This window comes from Excalfactoria chinensis, chromosome 3 (assembly GCF_039878825.1).
Source record: "Excalfactoria chinensis isolate bCotChi1 chromosome 3, bCotChi1.hap2, whole genome shotgun sequence".
Classification (NCBI taxonomy): domain Eukaryota; kingdom Metazoa; phylum Chordata; class Aves; order Galliformes; family Phasianidae; genus Excalfactoria; species Excalfactoria chinensis.
Window position 1 is genome coordinate 102,970,034 of NC_092827.1, and position 19,988 is coordinate 102,990,021.

Consider the following 19,988-nt stretch of genomic DNA (forward strand, 5'->3'; position numbering starts at 1 on the left):
TGGGGTCTCTATGGGGGTTGAATGGGGTCCTATGGGATCCCAATGGGGACTCATGGTGTCCTATGGGAATTAATGGGGTCTTATGGGGTTTATTGGGGTTCTATGGGGTCTCTATGGGATCTTATGGGATCTCTATGGGGTCTCTATGGGGTTTAATGGGGTCTCTATGGGGTCATATGGTGTTTAATGGGGACCTATGGGGTTTAATGGGGTCTTCTGAGGTCCTATGGGGGTAATTAAGGGGTCCTATGGGGTTTAATGGGGTCTTATGGGGTCCTATGGGTCCTACGGGGTTTAATGGGGTCTTATGGGGTCTCTATGGGGTCTTGTGGGGGCTCTATGGGGTCTCTATGGGGTTTAATGGGGTCTCTATGGGGTCTCTATGGGGTCTCTGTGGGATTTAATGGGGTCTTAAGGGGTCTCTCTGGGTTTTTATGCGGTCTCTATGGGGTTTAATGGGGTCTCATGGGGTCTCTATAGGGTTTAATGGGGTCTTAAGGGGTCTCTATGGGGTCCCTACAGGGTTTTATGGGGGGTTTAATGGGGGCCTATGGGGTCTTATGGGGTGTCTATGGGGTCCTACTGGATCTTTATAAGGTCTTTATGGGGTCTTTATGGGGTCTCTATAGGGTCTCTATGGGGTCTTAAGGGGTTTAATGGGGTGTCTATGTGGTCTTAAGAGGTCTCTATGGGGTCTAATGGGCTCTTATGGGTCTCTATGGGGTACTATGGTGTCTTATAGGGTTCTGTGAGGTTCAATAGGGTCCTATGGAGTACTTATGGAGTACTTATGGGGGTACTTATTGCTTCCAGAATACCTGCTTTCCTCTACAAAACAAGGAGATTTCCACCCCAAATATCAATTTCTGACAACATTTAGGCAATTTTTCACCAGAATAACAAAACTTATCCCAGAAATAAGAAGTTCTCTCCTAAGTATCACTCCTTATCCTTGCAGTAAATGGAATTTTCTTTCCAAAATAATGCTTTCCATCCCTAAAAATAGCATTTTCTCCCCAAAATTCTGGTTTTTAACCACAGTAGAAGATAACTTTCTCTACAAAACGATGCTTTCTGGGAGAATACGACGCATTAATTCCAGCATGCCTGTTTGCCCGTACAAATTTCCACCCGAAATTTCCATTTCCGACAACATTTAGAATAGTTCCACAGAAATATCAAACTTACCCCAAAAATTACAAGGTCCGTCATAAGTATCACTCTTTATCTTGGCAAAAATATTATTTTCTTTCCAAGACAATGCTCTTCACCCTGACAATAGCATTTTATTCCCAAAAATGCTGGTTTTCATCCCTGAAAGAAGACGTTTTCTCTACAAAATGATGCTTTCTAGCAGAATATGGCTCCTTGTTTCCAGAATACCCGTTTTCCTCTACAGAATATAGACATCTCCACCCGAAATTTCCATTTCCGTCAAAATTTTGAAAATTTTCACGCGAATATGGATACTTACCCCAGAAATAAGAAGTTCTCTCCTAAGTATCGTTCTTTCTCTTGGCAAAAATATTATTATTTTTACAAAAAAATTATTTTTAATACTTGGATATAGCATGTCATCCCAAAAATACTGGATTTCATCCCCTCATGAAGACACTTTCCCTATAAAATCTTGTTTTCTATCAGGATATGTCGTACTGTTTCCCGAATACCTGTTTTACTCTAGAAATTCAGGACATTTCTAAACTAATTGGCAGTTTCTGTTAAAATTCAAACATTTTCACATGAATATCAATACTTCTCGCGGAGATTAGAAGTTCTCTCTTAAGAATCATTCTTTATCTTTTCAAGAATACTATTCTCTTTCCAAAATCATGCTTTTCATCACTCGAGACAGCATTTTCACCTCAAAATTCTGGATTTCATCCCCAAAAGAAGACATTTTCTCTAGAAAACGATGCTTTCCATCGGAGTAGGACACATTGTTTCCAGAATTCCTGCTTTCCTCTACAAAATAAGGACATTTCCACCCGAAATATCCATTTCTGTCAACATTTAGAAAATTTTCACACTACTATCGATATCTATGCCAGAAATAAGAAGTTCTCTCTGACGTATCACTCCTTATCCTTGCAATCAATATAGCTTTCTTTCCAAAATGATGCCATTCCTCCCAAAATGTAGCATTTTTTCTCCAAATACTGATTTTCATCCCTAGAAGAGGTCATTCTATCTACAGAATGCTGCTTTTTAGTATGATATGACACACTGTTGCCAGAATATTTCTTTTCCTTTACAAATTAAGGACATTTCCACACTAAATTTCAGTCTCTGTCCAAATTTGGAAAATTTTCACAAGACTATCAGTAGTTACCCCAGAAATCAGAAGTTCTTTCTTAAGTATCACTCTTTATCCGCGCAAAAGTAGGATTTTTTTTCCAAAATAATGCTTCTCAACCTTAAAAACATCATTTCCTCCCCAAAGTGCTGGTTTTTATCCCCAAAAGATGACATTTTCTCTACAAAATGAAGCTTTCTAGCTCAGTAATCAAGCATTGCTTCCAGAATACCTGCTTTCCTCTACAAAACAAGGAGATTTCCACCCCAAATATCAATTTCTGACAACATTTAGGCAATTTTTCACCAGAATAACAAAACTTATCCCAGAAATAAGAAGTTCTCTTCTAAGTATCACTCCTTATCCTTGCAGTAAATGGAATTTTCTTTCCAAAATAATGCTTTCCATCCCTAAAAATAGCATTTTCTCCCCAAAATTCTGGTTTTTAACCACAGTAGAAGATAACTTTCTCTACAAAACGATGCTTTCTGGGAGAATACGACGCATTAATTCCAGCATGCCTGTTTGCCTGTACAAAAGTAGGGCATTTCCACCCGAAATATCACTTTCTGTCAGAATTTGAACAATTTTTCACCAGAATAACAATACATATCCCAGAAATAAGAAGGTTATCACTCCTTATCATTGCAATAAATGGGATTTTCTTTCCAAAATAATGCTTTTCATCCCTCAAATCAGCATTTTATTCCCCAAAAGGCTGGTCTTCATCCTTGAAAGAAGACGCTTTCTCTACAAAATGATGCTTTCTAGCAGAATATGGCACTTTGTATCCAGAATACCTGTTTTCCTCTACAGAATATAGACATCTCCACCCGAAATATCGATTTCCGTCACAATTTTGAAAATTTTCACACGAATATGGATACTTATCCCAGAAATCAGAAGTTCTCTCTTAAGTATCATTCTTTATCTTTGCAAAAGTATTATCTTTCCAAAATAATGCTTTTTAATGCCTGCATATAGCGTTTTCTCCCCCAAATTCTGGCTTTCATCTCCAAAGGAAGACATTTTCTCTACAAAATGATGCTTTCTAGCATCATATGACCCATTGTTTCCAGAATTCCTGTTTTCCTCTACAAAACCAGGACATTTCCACACGAAATTTCCATTTCTGTCAACATTTAGAATAGTTCCACAGAAATATCAAAACTTACCCCACAAATTACAAGGTCCGTCATAAGTATCACTCTTTATCTTGGCAAAAATATTATTTTCTTTCCAAGACAATGCTCTTCACCCCTGACAATAGCATTTTATTCCCAAAAATGCTGGTTTTCATCCCTGAAAGAGGACGTTTTCTCTACAAAATGATGCTTTCTAGCAGAATATGGCTCCTTGTTTCCAGAATACCCGTTTTCCTCTACAGAATATAGACATCTCCACCCGAAATTTCCATTTCCGTCAAAATTTTGAAAATTTCACGCGAATATGGATACTTACCCCAGAAATACAAAGTTCTCTCCTAAGTATCGTTCTTTCTCTTGGCAAAAATATTATTATTTTTACAAAAAAAATTATTTTTAATACTTGGATATAGCATGTCATCCAAAAATACTGGATTTCATCCCCTAATGAAGACACTTTCCCTATAAAATCTTGTTTTCTATCAGGATATGTCGTACTGTTTCCCGAATACCTGTTTTACTCTAGAAATTCAGGACATTTCTAAACTAATTGGCAGTTTCTGTTAAAATTAAAACATTTTCACATGAATATCAATACTTCTCGCGGAGATTAGAAGTTCTCTCTTAAGAATCATTCTTTATCTTTTCAAGAACACTATTCTCTTTCCAAAATCATTCTTTTCATCACTCGAGACAGCATTTTCACCTCAAAATTCTGGATTTCATCCCCAAAAGAAGACATTTTCTCTAGAAAACGATGCTTTCCATCGGAGTAGGCCACATTGTTTCCAGAATTCCTGCTTTCCTCTACAAAATAAGGACATTTCCACCCGAAATATCCATTTCTGTCAACATTTAGAAAATTTTCACACTACTATCGATATCTATGCCAGAAATAAGAAGTTCTCTCTGACGTATCACTCCTTATCCTTGCAATCAATATAGCTTTCTTTCCAAACTGATGCCATTCCTCCCAAAATGTAGCATTTTTTCTCCAAATACTGATTTTCATCCCTACAAGAGGTCATTCTATCTACAGAATGCTGCTTTTTAGTATGATATGACACACTGTTGCCAGAATATTTCTTTTCCTTTACAGATTAAGGACATTTCCACACAAAATTTCAGTCTCTGTCCAAATTTGGAAAATTTTCACAAGACTATCAATAGTTACCCCAGAAATCAGAAGTTCTTTCTTAAGTATCACTCTTTATCCGCGCAAAAGTAGGATTTTCTTTCCAAAATAATGCTTCTCAACCTTAAAAACATCATTTCCTCCCCAAAGTGCTGGTTTTTATCCCCCAAAGATGACATTTTCTCTACAAAATGAAGCTTTCTAGCTCAGTAATCAAGCATTGCTTCCAGAATACCTGCTTTCCTCTACAAAACAAGGAGATTTCCACCCCAAGTATCAATTTCTGACAACATTTAGGCAATTTTTCACCAGAATAACAATACTTATCCCAGAAACAAGAAGTTCTCTCCTAAGTATCACTCCTTATCCTTATAATATCTCTTAAATATGTCTCTTAAATATCATTAATCTTTGCAAAAAGACTGAGAAACTAGTTGAGCAGCAATGGAAACACAGGAAAGAAACGAAATCTGTCCAAACGGAAGAATAACCGCTTGGAACAGTGCTAGGAGTTGTGCTTTCAGCGAGAAAGGAAGCTGAGGACAAAGTGCTCCTTTCCGGGCTGCCGTGAGGAACCCCCTCGCCTCGGAAGAAAGCAGCCGGCCGAAGTCGCTCTTTATCGGCTACCGACTTGGCCGCGACCGCTCTTTTCTCGGAGAAGCGGCAACAACCGAGGTCCGTGATTCGAGCGTCTCTTGCTGCAGCCGAGTAGTGCGACTTCAGCCGGCACCTCTCTCGAGGGAGAAGCGTATCCCCGCAGCCTAGAATAGAGCGAATTGAACATCAAGTCGTGTTCTCTCCGAATGAGCAACTCCCAGCTCTACTGAGCACGCCCGTCAGATAAGTAAGAAGAACTCGTTTCTTTCCACTTCGACTGAGAAACTAGTTTTGTAGCAATGGGAAAAGAGGAAAGAAACGAAATCTGTCCAAACGGAAGAATAACCGCTTGGAACAGTGCTAGGAGTTGTGCTTTCAGCGAGAAAGGAAGCTGAGGACAAAGTGCTCCTTTCCGGGCTGCCGTGAGGAACCCCCTCGCCTCGGAAGAAAGCAGCCGGCCGAAGTCGCTCTTTATCGGCTACCGACTTGGCCGCGACCGCTCTTTTCTCGGAGAAGCGGCAACAACCGAGGTCCGTGATTCGAGCGTCTCTTGCTGCAGCCGAGTAGTGCGACTTTCGGCCGGCACCTCTCTCGAGGGAGAAGCGTATCCCCGCAGCCTAGAATAGAGCGAATTGAACATCAAGTCGTGCTCTCTCCGAATGAGCAACTCCCAGCTCTACTGAGCACGCCCGTCAGATAAGTAAGAAGAACTCGATTCTTTCCACTTCGACTGCGAAACTAGTTTTGTAGCAATGGAAAAGAGGAAAGAAACGAAATCTGTCCAAACGGAAGAATAACCGCTTGGAACAGTGCTAGGAGTTGTGCTTTCAGCGAGAAAGGAAGCTGAGGACAAAGTGCTCCTTTCCGGGCTGCCGTGAGGAACCCCCTCGCCTCGGAAGAAAGCAGCCGGCCGAAGTCGCTCTTTATCGGCTACCGACTTGGCCGCGACCGCTCTTTTCTCGGAGAAGCGGCAACAACCGAGGTCCGTGATTCGAGCGTCTCTTGCTGCAGCCGAGTAGTGCGACTTCGGCCGGCACCTCTCTCGAGGGAGAAGCGTATCCCCGCAGCCTAGAATAGAGCGAATTGAACATCAAGTCGTGTTCTCTCCGAATGAGCAACTCCCAGCTCTACTGAGCACGCCCGTCAGATAAGTAAGAAGAACTCGTTTCTTTCCACTTCGACTGAGAAACTAGTTGTGTAGCAATGGGAAAAGAGGAAAGAAACGAAATCTGTCCAAACGGAAGAATAACCGCTTGGAACAGTGCTAGGAGTTGTGCTTTCAGCGAGAAAGGAAGCTGAGGACAAAGTGCTCCTTTCCGGGCTGCCGTGAGGAACCCCCCTCGCCTCGGAAGAAAGCAGCCGGCCGAAGTCGCTCTTTATCGGCTACCGACTTGGCCGCGACCGCTCTTTTCTCGGAGAAGCGGCAACAACCGAGGTCCGTGATTCGAGCGTCTCTTGCTGCAGCCGAGTAGTGCGACTTCGGCCGGCACCTCTCTCGAGGGAGAAGCGTATCCCCGCAGCCTAGAATAGAGCGAATTGAACATCAAGTCGTGCTCTCTCCGAATGAGCAACTCCCAGCTCTACTGAGCACGCCCGTCAGATAAGTAAGAAGAACTCGATTCTTTCCACTTCGACTGCGAAACTAGTTTTGTAGCAATGGGAAAAGAGGAAAGAAACGAAATCTGTCCAAACGGAAGAATAACCGCTTGGAACAGTGCTAGGAGTTGTGCTTTCAGCGAGAAAGGAAGCTGAGGACAAAGTGCTCCTTTCCGGGCTGCCGTGAGGAACCCCCTCGCCTCGGAAGAAAGCAGCCGGCCGAAGTCGCTCTTTATCGGCTACCGACTTGGCCGCGACCGCTCTTTTCTCGGAGGAAGCGGCAACAACCGAGGTCCGTGATTCGAGCGTCTCTTGCTGCAGCCGAGTAGTGCGACTTCGGCCGGCACCTCTCTCGAGGGAGAAGCGTATCCCCGCAGCCTAGAATAGAGCGAATTGAACATCAAGTCGTGTTCTCTCCGAATGAGCAAGTCCCAGCTCTACTGAGCACGCCCGTCAGATAAGTAAGAAGAACTCGATTCTTTCCACTTCGACTGCGAAACTAGTTTTGTAGCAATGGGAAAAGAGGAAAGAAACGAAATCTGTCCAAACGGAAGAATAACCGCTTGGAACAGTGCTAGGAGTTGTGCTTTCAGCGAGAAAAGAAGCTGAGGACAAAGTGCTCCTTTCCGGGCTGCCGTGAGGAACCCCCCTCGCCTCGGAAGAAAGCAGCCGGCCGAAGTCGCTCTTTATCGGCTACCGACTTGGCCGCGACCGCTCTTTTCTCGGAGAAGCGGCAACAACCGAGGTCCGTGATTCGAGCGTCTCTTGCTGCAGCCGAGTAGTGCGACTTCGGCCGGCACCTCTCTCTAGGGAGAAGCGTATCCCCGCAGCCTAGAATAGAGCGAATTGAACATCAAGTCGTGTTCTCTCCGAATGAGCAACTTCCAGCTCTACTGAGCACGCCCGTCAGATAAGTAAGAAGAACTCGTTTCTTTCCACTTCGACTGCGAAACTAGTTTTGTAGCAATGGGAAAAGAGGAAAGAAACGAAATCTGTCCAAACGGAAGAATAACCGCTTGGAACAGTGCTAGTAGTTGTGCTTTCAGCGAGAAAGGAAGCTGAGGACAAAGTGCTCCTTTCCGGGCTGCCGTGAGGAACCCCCCCGCCTCGGAATATAGCAGCCGGCCGAAGTCGCTCTTTATCGGCTACCGACTTGGCCGCGACCGCTCTTTTCTCGGAGAAGCGGCAACAACCGAGGTCCGTGATACGAGCGTCTCTTGCTGCAGCTGCGTAGTGCGACTTCGGCCGGCACCTCTCTCGAGGGGAGAAGCGTATCCCCGCAGCCTAGAATAGAGCGAATTGAACATCAATTCGTGCTCTCTAAGAATAAGCAACTTACAGCTCTACTGAGCACGCCAGTCAGATAAGTAAGAAGAACTCGTTTCTTTCCACTTCGACTGAGAAACTAGTTGTGTAGCAATGGGAAAAGAGGAAAGAAACGAAATCTGTCCAAATGGAAGAATAACAACAATATATTTTCGTAAAAATAATATTTTCGCAAAGGGAAGGAACGATACGTAGGATAGAACTGGCATCGTTTTCTAGAGAAAATGTCTTCTTTTGGGGATGAAATCCAGAATTTTGGGGTGAAAAATGCTGTCTCGAGTGATGAAAAGCATTAATTTGGAAAGAGAATAGTACTCTTGAAAAGAAAAAGAATGATTCTTAAGAGAGAACTTCTGTTCTCCGCGATAAGTATTGATATTAATGTGAAAGTGTTTGAATTTTAACAGAAACTGCCAATTAGTTTAGAAATGTCCTTAATTTCTAGAGCAAAACAGGTATTCCGGAAACAGTATGACATATTCTGATCGAAAACAAGATTTTATAGGGAAAGTGTCTTCATTAAGGGATGAAATCCAGTATTTTTGGGATGACATGCTATATCCAAGTATTAAAAATAATTTTTTTGTAAAAATAATAATATTTTTGCCAAGAGAAAGAACGATACTTAGGAGAGAACTTTGTATTTCTGGGGTAAGTATCCATATTCGCGTGAAAATTTTCCAAATTTGGACGGAAATGGATATTTCGGGTGGAAATGTCTATATTCTGTAGAGGAAAACGGGTATTCTGGAAACAAGGTGCCATATTCTGCTAGAAAGCATCATTTTGTAGAGAAAACGTCTTCTTTCAGGGATGAAAACCAGCATTTTTGGGAATAAAATGCTATTGTTAGGGTGAAGAGCATTATTTTGGCAAGAAAATTCCATTTATTGCAAGGATAAGGAGTGATAACCTTCTTATTTCTGGGATAAGTATTGTTATTCTGGTGAAAAATGGTCTAAATTTTGACAGAAATTGATATTTCGGGTGGAAATGCCCTACTTTTGTACAGGCAAACAGGCATGCTGGAATTAATGCGTCATATTCTCCCAGAAAGCATCGTTTTGTAGAGAAAGTTATCTTCTACTGTGGTTAAAAACCAGAATTTTGGGGAGAAAATGCTATTTTTAGGGATGGAAAGCATTATTTTGGAAAGAAAATTCCATTTATTGCAAGGATAAGGAGTGATACTTAGGAGAGAACTTCTTATTTCTGGGATAAGTTTTGTTATTCTGGTGAAAAATTGCCTAAATGTTGTCAGAAATTGATATTTGGGGTGGAAATCTCCTTGTTTTGTAGAGGAAAGCAGGTATTCTGGAAGCAATGCTTGATAACTGAGCTAGAAAGCTTCATTTTGTAGAGAAAATGTCATCTTTGGGGGATAAAAACCAGCACTTTGGGGAGGAAATGATGTTTTTAAGGTTGAGAAGCATTATTTTGGAAAGAAAATCCTACTTTTGCGAAGATAAAGAGTGATACTTAAGAAAGAAAGAACTTCTGATTTCTGGGGTGACTATTGATAGTCTTGTATAAATTTTCCAAATTTTGACAGAGACTGATATTTAGGGTGGAAATGTCCTTAATCTGTAAAGGAAAAGAAGTATTCTGGCAACAGTGTGTCATATCATACTAAAAAGCAGCATTCTGTAGATAGAATGACCTCTTGTAGGGATGAAAATCAGTATTTGGAGAAAAAATGCCAGATTTAGGAAGAAATGGCATCATTTTGGAAAGAAAGCTATATTGATTGCAAGGATAAGGAGTGATACTTCAGAGAGAACTTCTTATTTCTGGCATAGGTATCGATAGTAGTGTGAAAACTTTCTAAATGTTGACAGAAATGGATATTTCGGGTGGAAATGTCCTTATTTTGCAGAGGAAAGCAGGAATTCTGGAAACAATGTGGCCTACTCCGATGGAAAGCATCGTTTTCTAGAGAAAATGTCTTCTTTTGGGGATGAAATCCAGAATTTTTTGGTGAAAAATGCTGTCTCGAGTGATGAAAAGCATTATTTTGGAAAGAGAATAGTACTCTTGAAAAGAAAAAGAATGATTCTTAAGAGAGAACTTCTGTTCACCGCGATAAGTATTGATATTAATGTGAAAATGTTTGAATTTTAACAGAAACTGCCAATTAGTTTAGAAATGTCCTTAATTTCTAGAGTAAAACAGGTATTCCGGAAACAGTATTTTTTTGTAAAAATAATAATATTTTTGCCAAGAGAAAGAACGATACTTAGGAGAGAACTTCTTATTTCTGGGGTAAGTATCCATATTCGCGTGAAAATTTTCAAAATTTTGACGGAAATGGAAATTTCGGGTGGAGATGTCTATATTCTGTAGAGGAAAACGGGTATTCTGGAAACAAGGAGCCATATTCTGCTAGAAAGCATCATTTTGTAGAGAAAACGTCTTCTTTCAGGGATGAAAACCAGCATTTTTGGGAATAAAATGCTATTGTCAGGGTGAAGAGCATTGTCTTGGAAAGAAAATAATATTTTTGCCAAGATAAAGAGTGATACTTATGACGGACCTTGTAATTTTTGGGGTAAGTTTTGATATTTCTGTGGAACTATTCTAAATGTTGTCGGAAATGGAAATTTCGGGTGGAAATTTGTACGGGCAAACAGGCATGCTGGAATTAATGCGTCGTATTCTCCCAGAAAGCATCGTTTTGTAGAGAAAGTTATCTTCTACTGTGGTTAAAAACCAGAATTTTGGGGAGAAAATGCTATTTTTAGGGATGGAAAGCATTATTTTGGAAAGAAAATTCCATTTACTGCAAGGATAAGGAGTGATACTTAGGAGAGAACTTCTTATTTCTGGGATAAGTTTTGTTATTCTGGTGAAAAATTGCCTAAATGTTGTCAGAAATTGATATTTGGGGTGGAAATCTCCTTGTTTTGTAGAGGAAAGCAGGTATTCTGGAAGCAATAAGTACCCCCATAAGTACTCCATAAGTACTCCATAGGACCCTATTGAACCTCACAGAACCCTATAAGACACCATAGTACCCCATAGAGACCCCATAAGAGCCCATTAGACCCCATAGAGACCTCTTAAGACCACATAGACACCCCATTAAACCCCTTAAGACCCCATAGAGACCCTATAGAGACCCCATAAAGACCCCATAAAGACCTTATAAAGATCCAGTAGGACCCCATAGACACCCCATAAGACCCCATAGGCCCCATTAAACCCCCATAAAACCCTGTAGGGACCCCATAGAGACCCCTTAAGACCCCATTAAACCCTATAGAGACCCCATGAGACCCCATTAAACCCCATAGAGACCGCATAAAAACCCAGAGAGACCCCTTAAGACCCCATTAAATCCCACAGAGACCCCATAGAGACCCCATAGAGACCCCATTAAACCCCATAGAGACCCCATAGAGCCCCCACAAGACCCCATAGAGACCCCATAAGACCCCATTAAACCCCGTAGGACCCATAGGACCCCATAAGACCCCATTAAACCCCATAGGACCCCTTAATTACCCCATAGGACCTCAGAAGACCCCATTAAACCCCATAGGTCCCCATTAAACACCATATGACCCCATAGAGACCCCATTAAACCCCATAGAGACCCCATAGAGATCCCATAAGATCCCATAGAGACCCCATAGAACCCCAATAAACCCCATAAGACCCCATTAATTCCCATAGGACACCATGAGTCCCCATTGGGATCCCATAGGACCCCATTCAACCCCATAGAGACCCCATAGGACCCCATTAAACCCCATAGAGACCCCCATTAAATCCCATAGAGACCCCATTAAACCCCACAGAACCCCATAAGACAACATTAGACCCCATAGGACCCCATAAGACCCCATAGATACCTCATTAGACCCCTTAAGGCCCCGTAAGAGCCCATAATGACCCCATAAGACCCCATAAGACCCCATAGGGATCCCATAAGACCCCATAAGACCTTATAGGACCCCATTAGACCACATAAGACCCCATAGTACCCCATAAGGACTCCATAGACCCCATAAGACCCCATAAGACCCTACTGAGACCCCATAAGACCCCATAGAGACCCCCATAGGACCCTGTAAGACCCCATAGGCCTCCAAGAAACCCCCATAGGACCCAAAAAGACCTTATAAATACCCCATAAGGCTCCAAAGGACCCCATAATTACCCCGTTAAGACGCCATAGGACCCCATTAAATCCCATAGAGACCCCATTATACCCCATAGAGACCCCATAGGACCCCATTAAACCCCATAGAGACCCCACAGGCCACCATTAAACCCCATAGATACCCCATAAAGACCCCATAGGATCCCATTAAACCCCATAGAGACACCATAAGATCCCATAGGACTCCATTAAACCCCACAGAGACCCCGTAGGACCCCATAAGAGCCAATAGGACCCCATAAGAGCCCATTGGACCCTATAAGACCCTATTGAGACCACATAAAGCCCCATAGCGCCCCATAGGACACTATAAGAGCCTATTGAGATCCCATAGAGCCTCATAAGAGTACATAGGACCCGAAAAGCCCACATAGAACCCTATAAGACCCCATAGAGACCCCATAGGGACCCCATTGGACCACATAGGACCTCATAAGACCCCATAGAGACCCCATAGAGACCCATAGGACCACATAGGGCCCCATAAGAGCACATAGGACCCGAAAAGACCCCATAGAACCCTATAGAGACCCCATAGAGACCTCTTAAGAATCCATAAAACCCCATAGAGATTCCATAAAAACCCATAGAGACCCCTTAAGACCGCATTAAATCCCATAGAGACCCCATTAAACCCCGTAGAGACCCCATAAGAGCCCATAGAGCCCCATAGAGACCCCATTGGACCCTATAAGAGCCCATAGGACCTCTTAAGACCCCATAGGAACCAATAGGACCCCATAAGAGCCCATAGAATCCCATAAGAGCTCATAAGAACGTATTAGACCCCATAAGAGCCCATTAGACCCCATAAGAGCCCATAAAACCCCATAGAACCCATTAAACCCCATAAGACCACAAAGGACTCCATAGAGACCCCATAAGAGCCCATAGGACCCCATAAGAGCACATAGGACATGAAAAGTCCCCACAGAACCCGATAAGACCCCATAGAGACCCCATAAGACCCCATAGAACCCCATAAGACCCCATAAGACCCCATAGGACCCCATAAGACCTTATAGGACCCCATTATACCCATAAGACCCCATAGAGACCCCATAGGGACCCCATTAAACCCCATAGGACCCCATAAGACTCCATTAAACCCCACAGGACCCCTTAATTACCCCATAGGACCCCATTAAACCCCATAGAGACCCCATAAGACCCCATTAAACCCCATTAGACCCCATCAGACCCCATGATAGCCCTGCCATAGGAAGCATATTAAACCCCATAGCGTCCTGGCCCCAAGTCCATTCATCCCCTTCTGCCCCCCAAGTCAACCCCATAAGGCCCCATAGGCCCCCATTAACCCCCTGTAAAACACTGTAGGGACCCCATAGAGACCCCATAGAGACCCCATTAAACAACATAGGGATCCCATAGAGACCCATAGAGACCCCATAGAGACCCCATTAAACCCCATAGAGACCCCATAGAGACCCCATAGACACCCCATAGAGACCCCAATAAACCCCTAGGACCTCTTAATTACCCCTAGAGACCCCATAGGACCCCATTCAACCTCATAGAGATCCCATAGGACGCCATTCAACCCCATAGAGCTTCATAGAGCCCCCATAGATACTCCATAGAGGCTCACAGAGCCCTATAGAGACCCCATAGAGCCCCATAGAGACCCCATAGACCCCCATATCACCCCATACAGACCCCACTGAGACCCCATATCACCCCATAGAGCCCCATAGATGCCCCATAGTGACCCCATAGAGACGCAATAGAGACACATAGAGACCCATAGACACCCCTTAGAGCCCCATAGATACCCATATTGACCCATAGAGACCCCATAGACCTTTTAGAACCCTATAGAGACCCCATAGAGTCCCCATAGAGCCCCATAGAGACCCCATAGAGGCTCACAGAGCCCCATAGAGACCCCATAGAGACCCATAGGTCTCCATAGAGCCCCATAGAGACCCCATAGAGACCCCATAGCCCCCCATAGATCCCCAAAGATCCCTATAGAGACCACATATTACCCCATAGAGACCCCATAGAGGCCCCATTTCACCCCATAGAGCCCCATAGAGACCCCAAGAGATCCGTAGAGACCCCATAGAGGCTCACAGAGCACCATAGAGACCCCATAGAGACCCCATAAGACTCCATAGAGACCCCATAAAGACCCCATAGAGCCGCATAGAGACCCCATAGAGACTAATAGAGACCTCATATCACCCCATGGAGACCCCATAGAGACTCATAGAGACCCCATAGAGACCCCATAAAGACCCCGTAGAGACCCATAGACACTCCATAGAGCCCCATAGAACCCCACAGACCCCATAGAGACCCCATAGACCCCATAGAGCCCCATAGCGACCCCATATAGACCACAAATCCCCCCATAGAGCCCCATAGATCCCTATAGAGACCCCATACTACCCCATAGGGACCCCATAGAGATTCCATAGAGACCCCAAAGGACCCCATAGAGACCCCATAGAGACTCCTTAGAGGCTCACAGAGCCCCATGGAGACCCCATAGAGACCCCATAGAGACCCCAGATCTTTCTAAGAGGTAAAGGTAATGTCTGAGAAGTTTCTTTCCTCCTCCTATACCAGATATCTGATGTTCAGAATCAGGCTTTCCTGCTTTGAACTCATTGTAAACCTTCCCTTAAACAAAGTATGTTGCCAACAGGAGACTGAAACATTTGTGTTAAAGACTGACATTTTAAATAACATTGAAAAGCACATAAGCCACAATGGAACAGTGATTCGATACCATTGAGTTCATTCTCTTGAAGTGGAATGCTGTAGGTATATTTTGTTTCATCCAAAGTGCTTAGGTACATTAGTTTGATGTTGAAGAGAAAAAGCTGAGAAGAACTGCTTTATTGTTAGCAGATACACCTAGTAATGAACCTATTTTGTTACAGGTCCAGAAACCTGCCAATCCTTGGGAATTCTACATAGCAACCCAACTGGTAGAAAGACTCGATCCAAGTATGCACCACCTTTATATCCATATTTATTCTGCTTACTTCTTTCAAAATGGAAGTATTTTGATTGGTGAGCTCTATAACTATGGGACTTTGCTGGTAAGTGTACTCAACTTGTGCTCTGAACATCCGTGTTCCTTTTTGAGTGTGATATGTAGAAGTCTCTTCACTTCATGTTACTTCATTGTGAGCTTAGTCTGTACTTGTTATCAGTACAAACATGCAATCCATATGGAATCGTTTCTGTGTAGCTGATTGTTCTTTCTTATCTTTGGGTGTGTTTTTTTTAATGCAGAATGCCATAAACATTTACAAAAAGCTTCCTGAAAAGGTGATGCCTCAAGCACTTGTAGTCTATTTTGCTGTCAAAATTCTTCACATGGTAGAAGAGCTCCACAACTGCAAAATCATTCATGGTGACATTAAACCTGATAATTTCATGCTTGGAGAAAGGTGAGTATTTCCCTTTGCTACATGAGATGCCACCAAATTGTGGTATTAGATGCTCTGACTGCTGCTTCTTGTCTTGGTTAAAGGTTTCTGTACAACGATACGTGTGACATAGATGATCTCTCTCATGGCCTGACACTCATTGATTTGAGACAGAGTATAGATATGAAGCTCTTTCCTGAAGGAACTGCATTTACTGCAAAGTGTGAAACATCTGGGTTCCAGTGTATTGAAATGCTGACCCAGAAACCATGGAACTACCAGGTAAGAGATTGTGTAGACAGCTCTGATATTCAGGGTTTAAGGCATGCATCTAGTATAGAGTATAGGAGTAATAACCTTCTGCACCAGTGCTGTAGGTTCAGCTCATTGCTCTCAGGGTAGCATCCAGAACCTTCTTCTTATGGAGACTGTTCTTCTAGCTACGAGGGGTGTGGAGGGGATTTTTGCTTTGGGTTCTTCTTATTTTGTTTTTGTTTGTTTAGTTTGTGATCTGGGTATGCCTTTTTAATGTGGAACTTGTCTGTACTTCGATTAGACGGACTACTTTGGCATTGCAGCAACAGTTTGCTGCATGCTGTTTGGTACTTACATGCAAGTAAAGAATGAAAATGGTGGACGACAGGTTGGCCATGAGCCAGCAGTGTGCCCTTGTAGCCAAAAAGGCCAATGGCATTCTGGGGTGCATTAAAAAGAGCGTGTCCAGCAGGTCAAGGGAGGTGATCCTCCCCCTCTACTCTGCCCTGGTGAGGCCTCATCTGGAATACTGTGTCCAGTTCTGGGCTCCCCAGTACAAAAAAGACAGGGATCTCTTGGAAAGAGTCCAGTGGAGGGCCACAAAGATGGTGAAGGGTCTGGAGCATCTCCCCTACGAGGAGAGACTTAGGGAACTGGGTCTGTTTAGCCTTGAGAAAAGAAGGCTGAGAGGGGACTTGATCCAGGTTTATAAATACCTGAAGTGTGGGAGCCATGGTGGCGAGGCTGGTCTGTTTTCAGTAGTTCGTGGGGACAGGACATGGGGAGATGGGCTGAAACTTCAGCATAGGAAGTTCCGCATGAATGTGCGCAAGAACTTCCTTACACTGAGGGTGACGGAGCACTGGAACAGGCTGCCCAGGGAGGTGGTGGAGTCTCCTTCTCTGGAGATATTCAAGACCCGCCTGGACCTGTGCGACGTGGTGTAGGGAGCCTGCTTTGGCAGGGGGGTTTGACTCGATGATCTCTAGAGGTCCCTTCCAACCCCTACAATTCTGTGATGCTGTGATTCTGTGATTCTGTGAAAATGGTGTCTGGAAGCCTGAAGGATCCTTCAGAAGGTTGGTGTCAAAGATCTTTTCAAATACTTTCTTCTCTAGAAAGCTGTACTGCTATCCTTAAAGCTAGAGCTACTTCCTGTTCAGTGCTGCTTGCAGCGATATGTCAGTGCTTTAAAAGCCATGGGTTTAATTGCATAGGAACTGCTTCACAAGGTAAAAGCAGGAAATAATATTCTTGCATTTTAAACTTGGAAGGTTTATTTCATGCTTCTTTCTTGGTTCTTTGCAGGCTTGTCAATGCTGAAGTGTGGAAAGAGTTCTTTGATGTCATGCTAAACATACCAAATTGCCATAGCCTGCCTTCTTTAACCGCTGTGCGCAGCAGGCTGAAGGACTTATTTTGCAAGTCATATGCAAAGGAAATAAAGCTCCTCAAGAGAAGACTTGTTGTGTTGCTCATAGAGCACAAACGGTCAGGAAAATAGGTACTTAGTTTGCAAAATGATTGAGGATGGGAATGTCATGCATGTGGAATGTTTTTATAACATCTTTTAAACCTAAATGTTGTTGGCCTAGCTTCAGGAATGGTAACTTTCATGTTTGCATGGGATAGTGCAGAAATGTCATCTGTTAGGTGTTAATGGAACTTGCCCAGTTTTAGTGTGGGAAGAACAGGCATGCTGGAGGGGCATAATATGTTGTGTATTTTGTGGGGAGGAAAAGCTTCTGAAGAGGTCTGTACAGGTGAAGTAATTGCATTCAACTTCCAATGTATATAGGCTAGGAAGTATATTGGTACTAAACACTGTCCAGTCAGGTGAAAGTCTTTGAAAACTGAAGGAGTATGTGAGGTGTTCAGGATGTGTTTTCTCCCATATGAAGAACAGCAAACAACTCTGTGGAGGGAGCAAGCTGCTGGAAACTGAGCTGTAATTCCAAACTGTGGTCCTACCATTGTGGAAGACTCCAGAATCTCTTCTCTTAGAAGACGGTAATTGGTTGTAAAATAGTATGTGCTACTGGTTACAAGAAGGTGAACTTCTGTGACTTACTAGCCTTCATCATGGAAAAGAACATGTGCCATGTGTAAGGACAGATTTCCCCCATGTCCCTGTTCTTCCAAGAAATGCTGCTGGAGCCACCTGCAAACAACTAAGGAACACAAGTGAGTGCAGTTCTGAGCTGGTGACAAGATGAGCGCTGCTGCTTGTCTGTGTATTCAAGACTGCTGTTACTGCAATTCCTTGAGCTTTGTGGCCTGTATATTCACAGTGCTTCTGTTCCACCCTTTTTCTCAGCAACCACTGATCTCAGTTTCAGATCTGGATTAGATGGAACTGAACTCACACCCGTCAACTTCTTTGTTAAATTTGCTTCTGAACAGTCAAGAATTATTGTAGGTGTGGGCAAAAGTAAGAGGCAAGTGTGTGTGTGTCCACACTGGAACTGAAATAGTTGTTTCCTGGTCATGATGAGGTTTGGTCTTCCCTTACTGTGGCAGCAAGTTGTGTTGTGGTATCTGGCACCTTGCTCTAGAAAGCTCCAGAAACGCTTATTTTGTAAGTACCCTTTTTTTCCTCTCTACTTTGTTTGTTACAATTAGCTAATTCTATGCATCTTAACTACAGAAACCAAGAAAAGTGCTTTGATTTGCTATTACTGGTGCAGTTTGCTTTCTTGGGAGTTTGGCTTGACTGACGTGAGTCTTGTCCAATTCTGGATGTCAAGCCTGCTTAGCTCTGGTGCTAAATTCAAGACATTCAGCAACCAGCTTGAGCACAGCAGCTCCACAGAAATACCCAATGTGGGTTTTTCTCCTTAGCTCGGGAACATGTATCCACGCTCAGTCTTAACAAGCAATCTTTGCAGGTCTTCAGACCTTCTCTGCTTTTGCATTTCTTGATTGTCTGATGTCTTCATTCTTGCAAGTGACCACTTAGAAGCATGCTGGGGAGAGGCAGGGCTGGACACAGGCTGCAGGCAGGAAGGGGCTGTTCTGCACTTCATCAGAGGGATGATGCCTCTTGAGCTCCCCTTAATGGGATCTTATGGGGGATCTTAATGGGATCTTTAACGGGGCCTTATGGGGTCTCTATGGGGTTTAACGGGGCCTTATGTGGTCTCTATGGGGTTTAACGGGGCCTTATGGGGTCTCTATGGGGTTTAACAGGGCCTTATGGGGTCTCTATGGGGTCTAATGGGGTCTTATGGGGTCTCTATGCGGTTTAATGGGGTCTTATGGAATCTCTATGGGGTGTCACGGGGTTCTCTCTAGAGTTCCCTTGTGACAAGGGAACAAACCCAGGGGGGCAGGAACAAAAGTACCTCTCTTCCCTAACAGCGCGGTGCGGCGTGGCCATGTGCGCTCCGGGAGAGGGGACGGGAAGGGAGACCGCGAATGGGTCTAGGAGGGAAAAAAAATGAAGAAAGGATGATCTGAGAATGAACGGCAGTTCAATAAACCCAGTAACACTAAACAACAACGAGAGAGTTTCAACAAGGAGAAAAGCAAATCCCGATCTCACCGACGGGCTGCGGGAGGCGGGAAGCTCCGACCACACTGTCTCCTCACCGGGCGCCAGGCCAGAAACCCCGTCCCCTTCCTGACCTCCCCTCCGGTGCTGCTCCCCACGTGCCCATTGAAGGCAGTCCGCAGAAAAACAAACTTGTCCCCTTAACTGCCATTATCCTACATGATGTTTTGATGTGGAATACTGACACCAACCACATTATAAAACCATAACACACGCACAGCTTTCTTTTCTGCTCTTCCTGCAAGCGTGTTTTTGAACCTGCTACCTAAGGAAGAGCGGCTGCATATGAGAAGAGAAGGCTCCAGGGAAACCTCAGTGTGGCCTTCCAGTATTTGAAGGGAGCATATAAACAGGAGAGGGAACGGCTGTTTACAAGGGTGGATAGTGATAGGACAAGGGGGAATGGTTTTAAAGTGAGATGGGAAGGTTTAGGTTGGATATTAGGTTGAAGTTTTTCACACAGAGGTTAGTGACTCACTGGAACAGGTTGCCCAGGCAAATGGACATTCTGTG

The 19,988-nt window shown here is 43.7% G+C and overlaps 1 protein-coding gene and 1 long non-coding RNA gene across 2 annotated transcripts in view; both read left to right on the forward strand.

The window, feature by feature from the left end:
* The window catches only part of LOC140249950 (mitotic checkpoint serine/threonine-protein kinase BUB1-like), a 278,421-nt gene extending 261,644 nt beyond the window's left edge, over positions 1 to 16,777 (forward strand). Inside the window, exons 2-6 of the mRNA XM_072332227.1 lie at positions 15,173 to 15,334; positions 15,531 to 15,688; positions 15,772 to 15,949; positions 16,224 to 16,338; positions 16,773 to 16,777. Coding sequence (XP_072188328.1) covers positions 15,173 to 15,334; positions 15,531 to 15,688; positions 15,772 to 15,949; positions 16,224 to 16,338; positions 16,773 to 16,777 — 618 coding nt within the window. The remainder of the gene's footprint in view (positions 1 to 15,172; positions 15,335 to 15,530; positions 15,689 to 15,771; positions 15,950 to 16,223; positions 16,339 to 16,772) is intronic.
* A 185-nt stretch (positions 16,778 to 16,962) lies between these two features.
* On the forward strand, positions 16,963 to 18,502 carry LOC140250460 (uncharacterized). The gene is made up of 3 exons (XR_011903177.1): positions 16,963 to 17,001; positions 17,231 to 17,426; positions 17,824 to 18,502. It is a non-coding gene; the product is annotated as an uncharacterized lncRNA (long non-coding RNA).
* Positions 18,503 to 19,988: the final 1,486 nt, after the last annotated feature.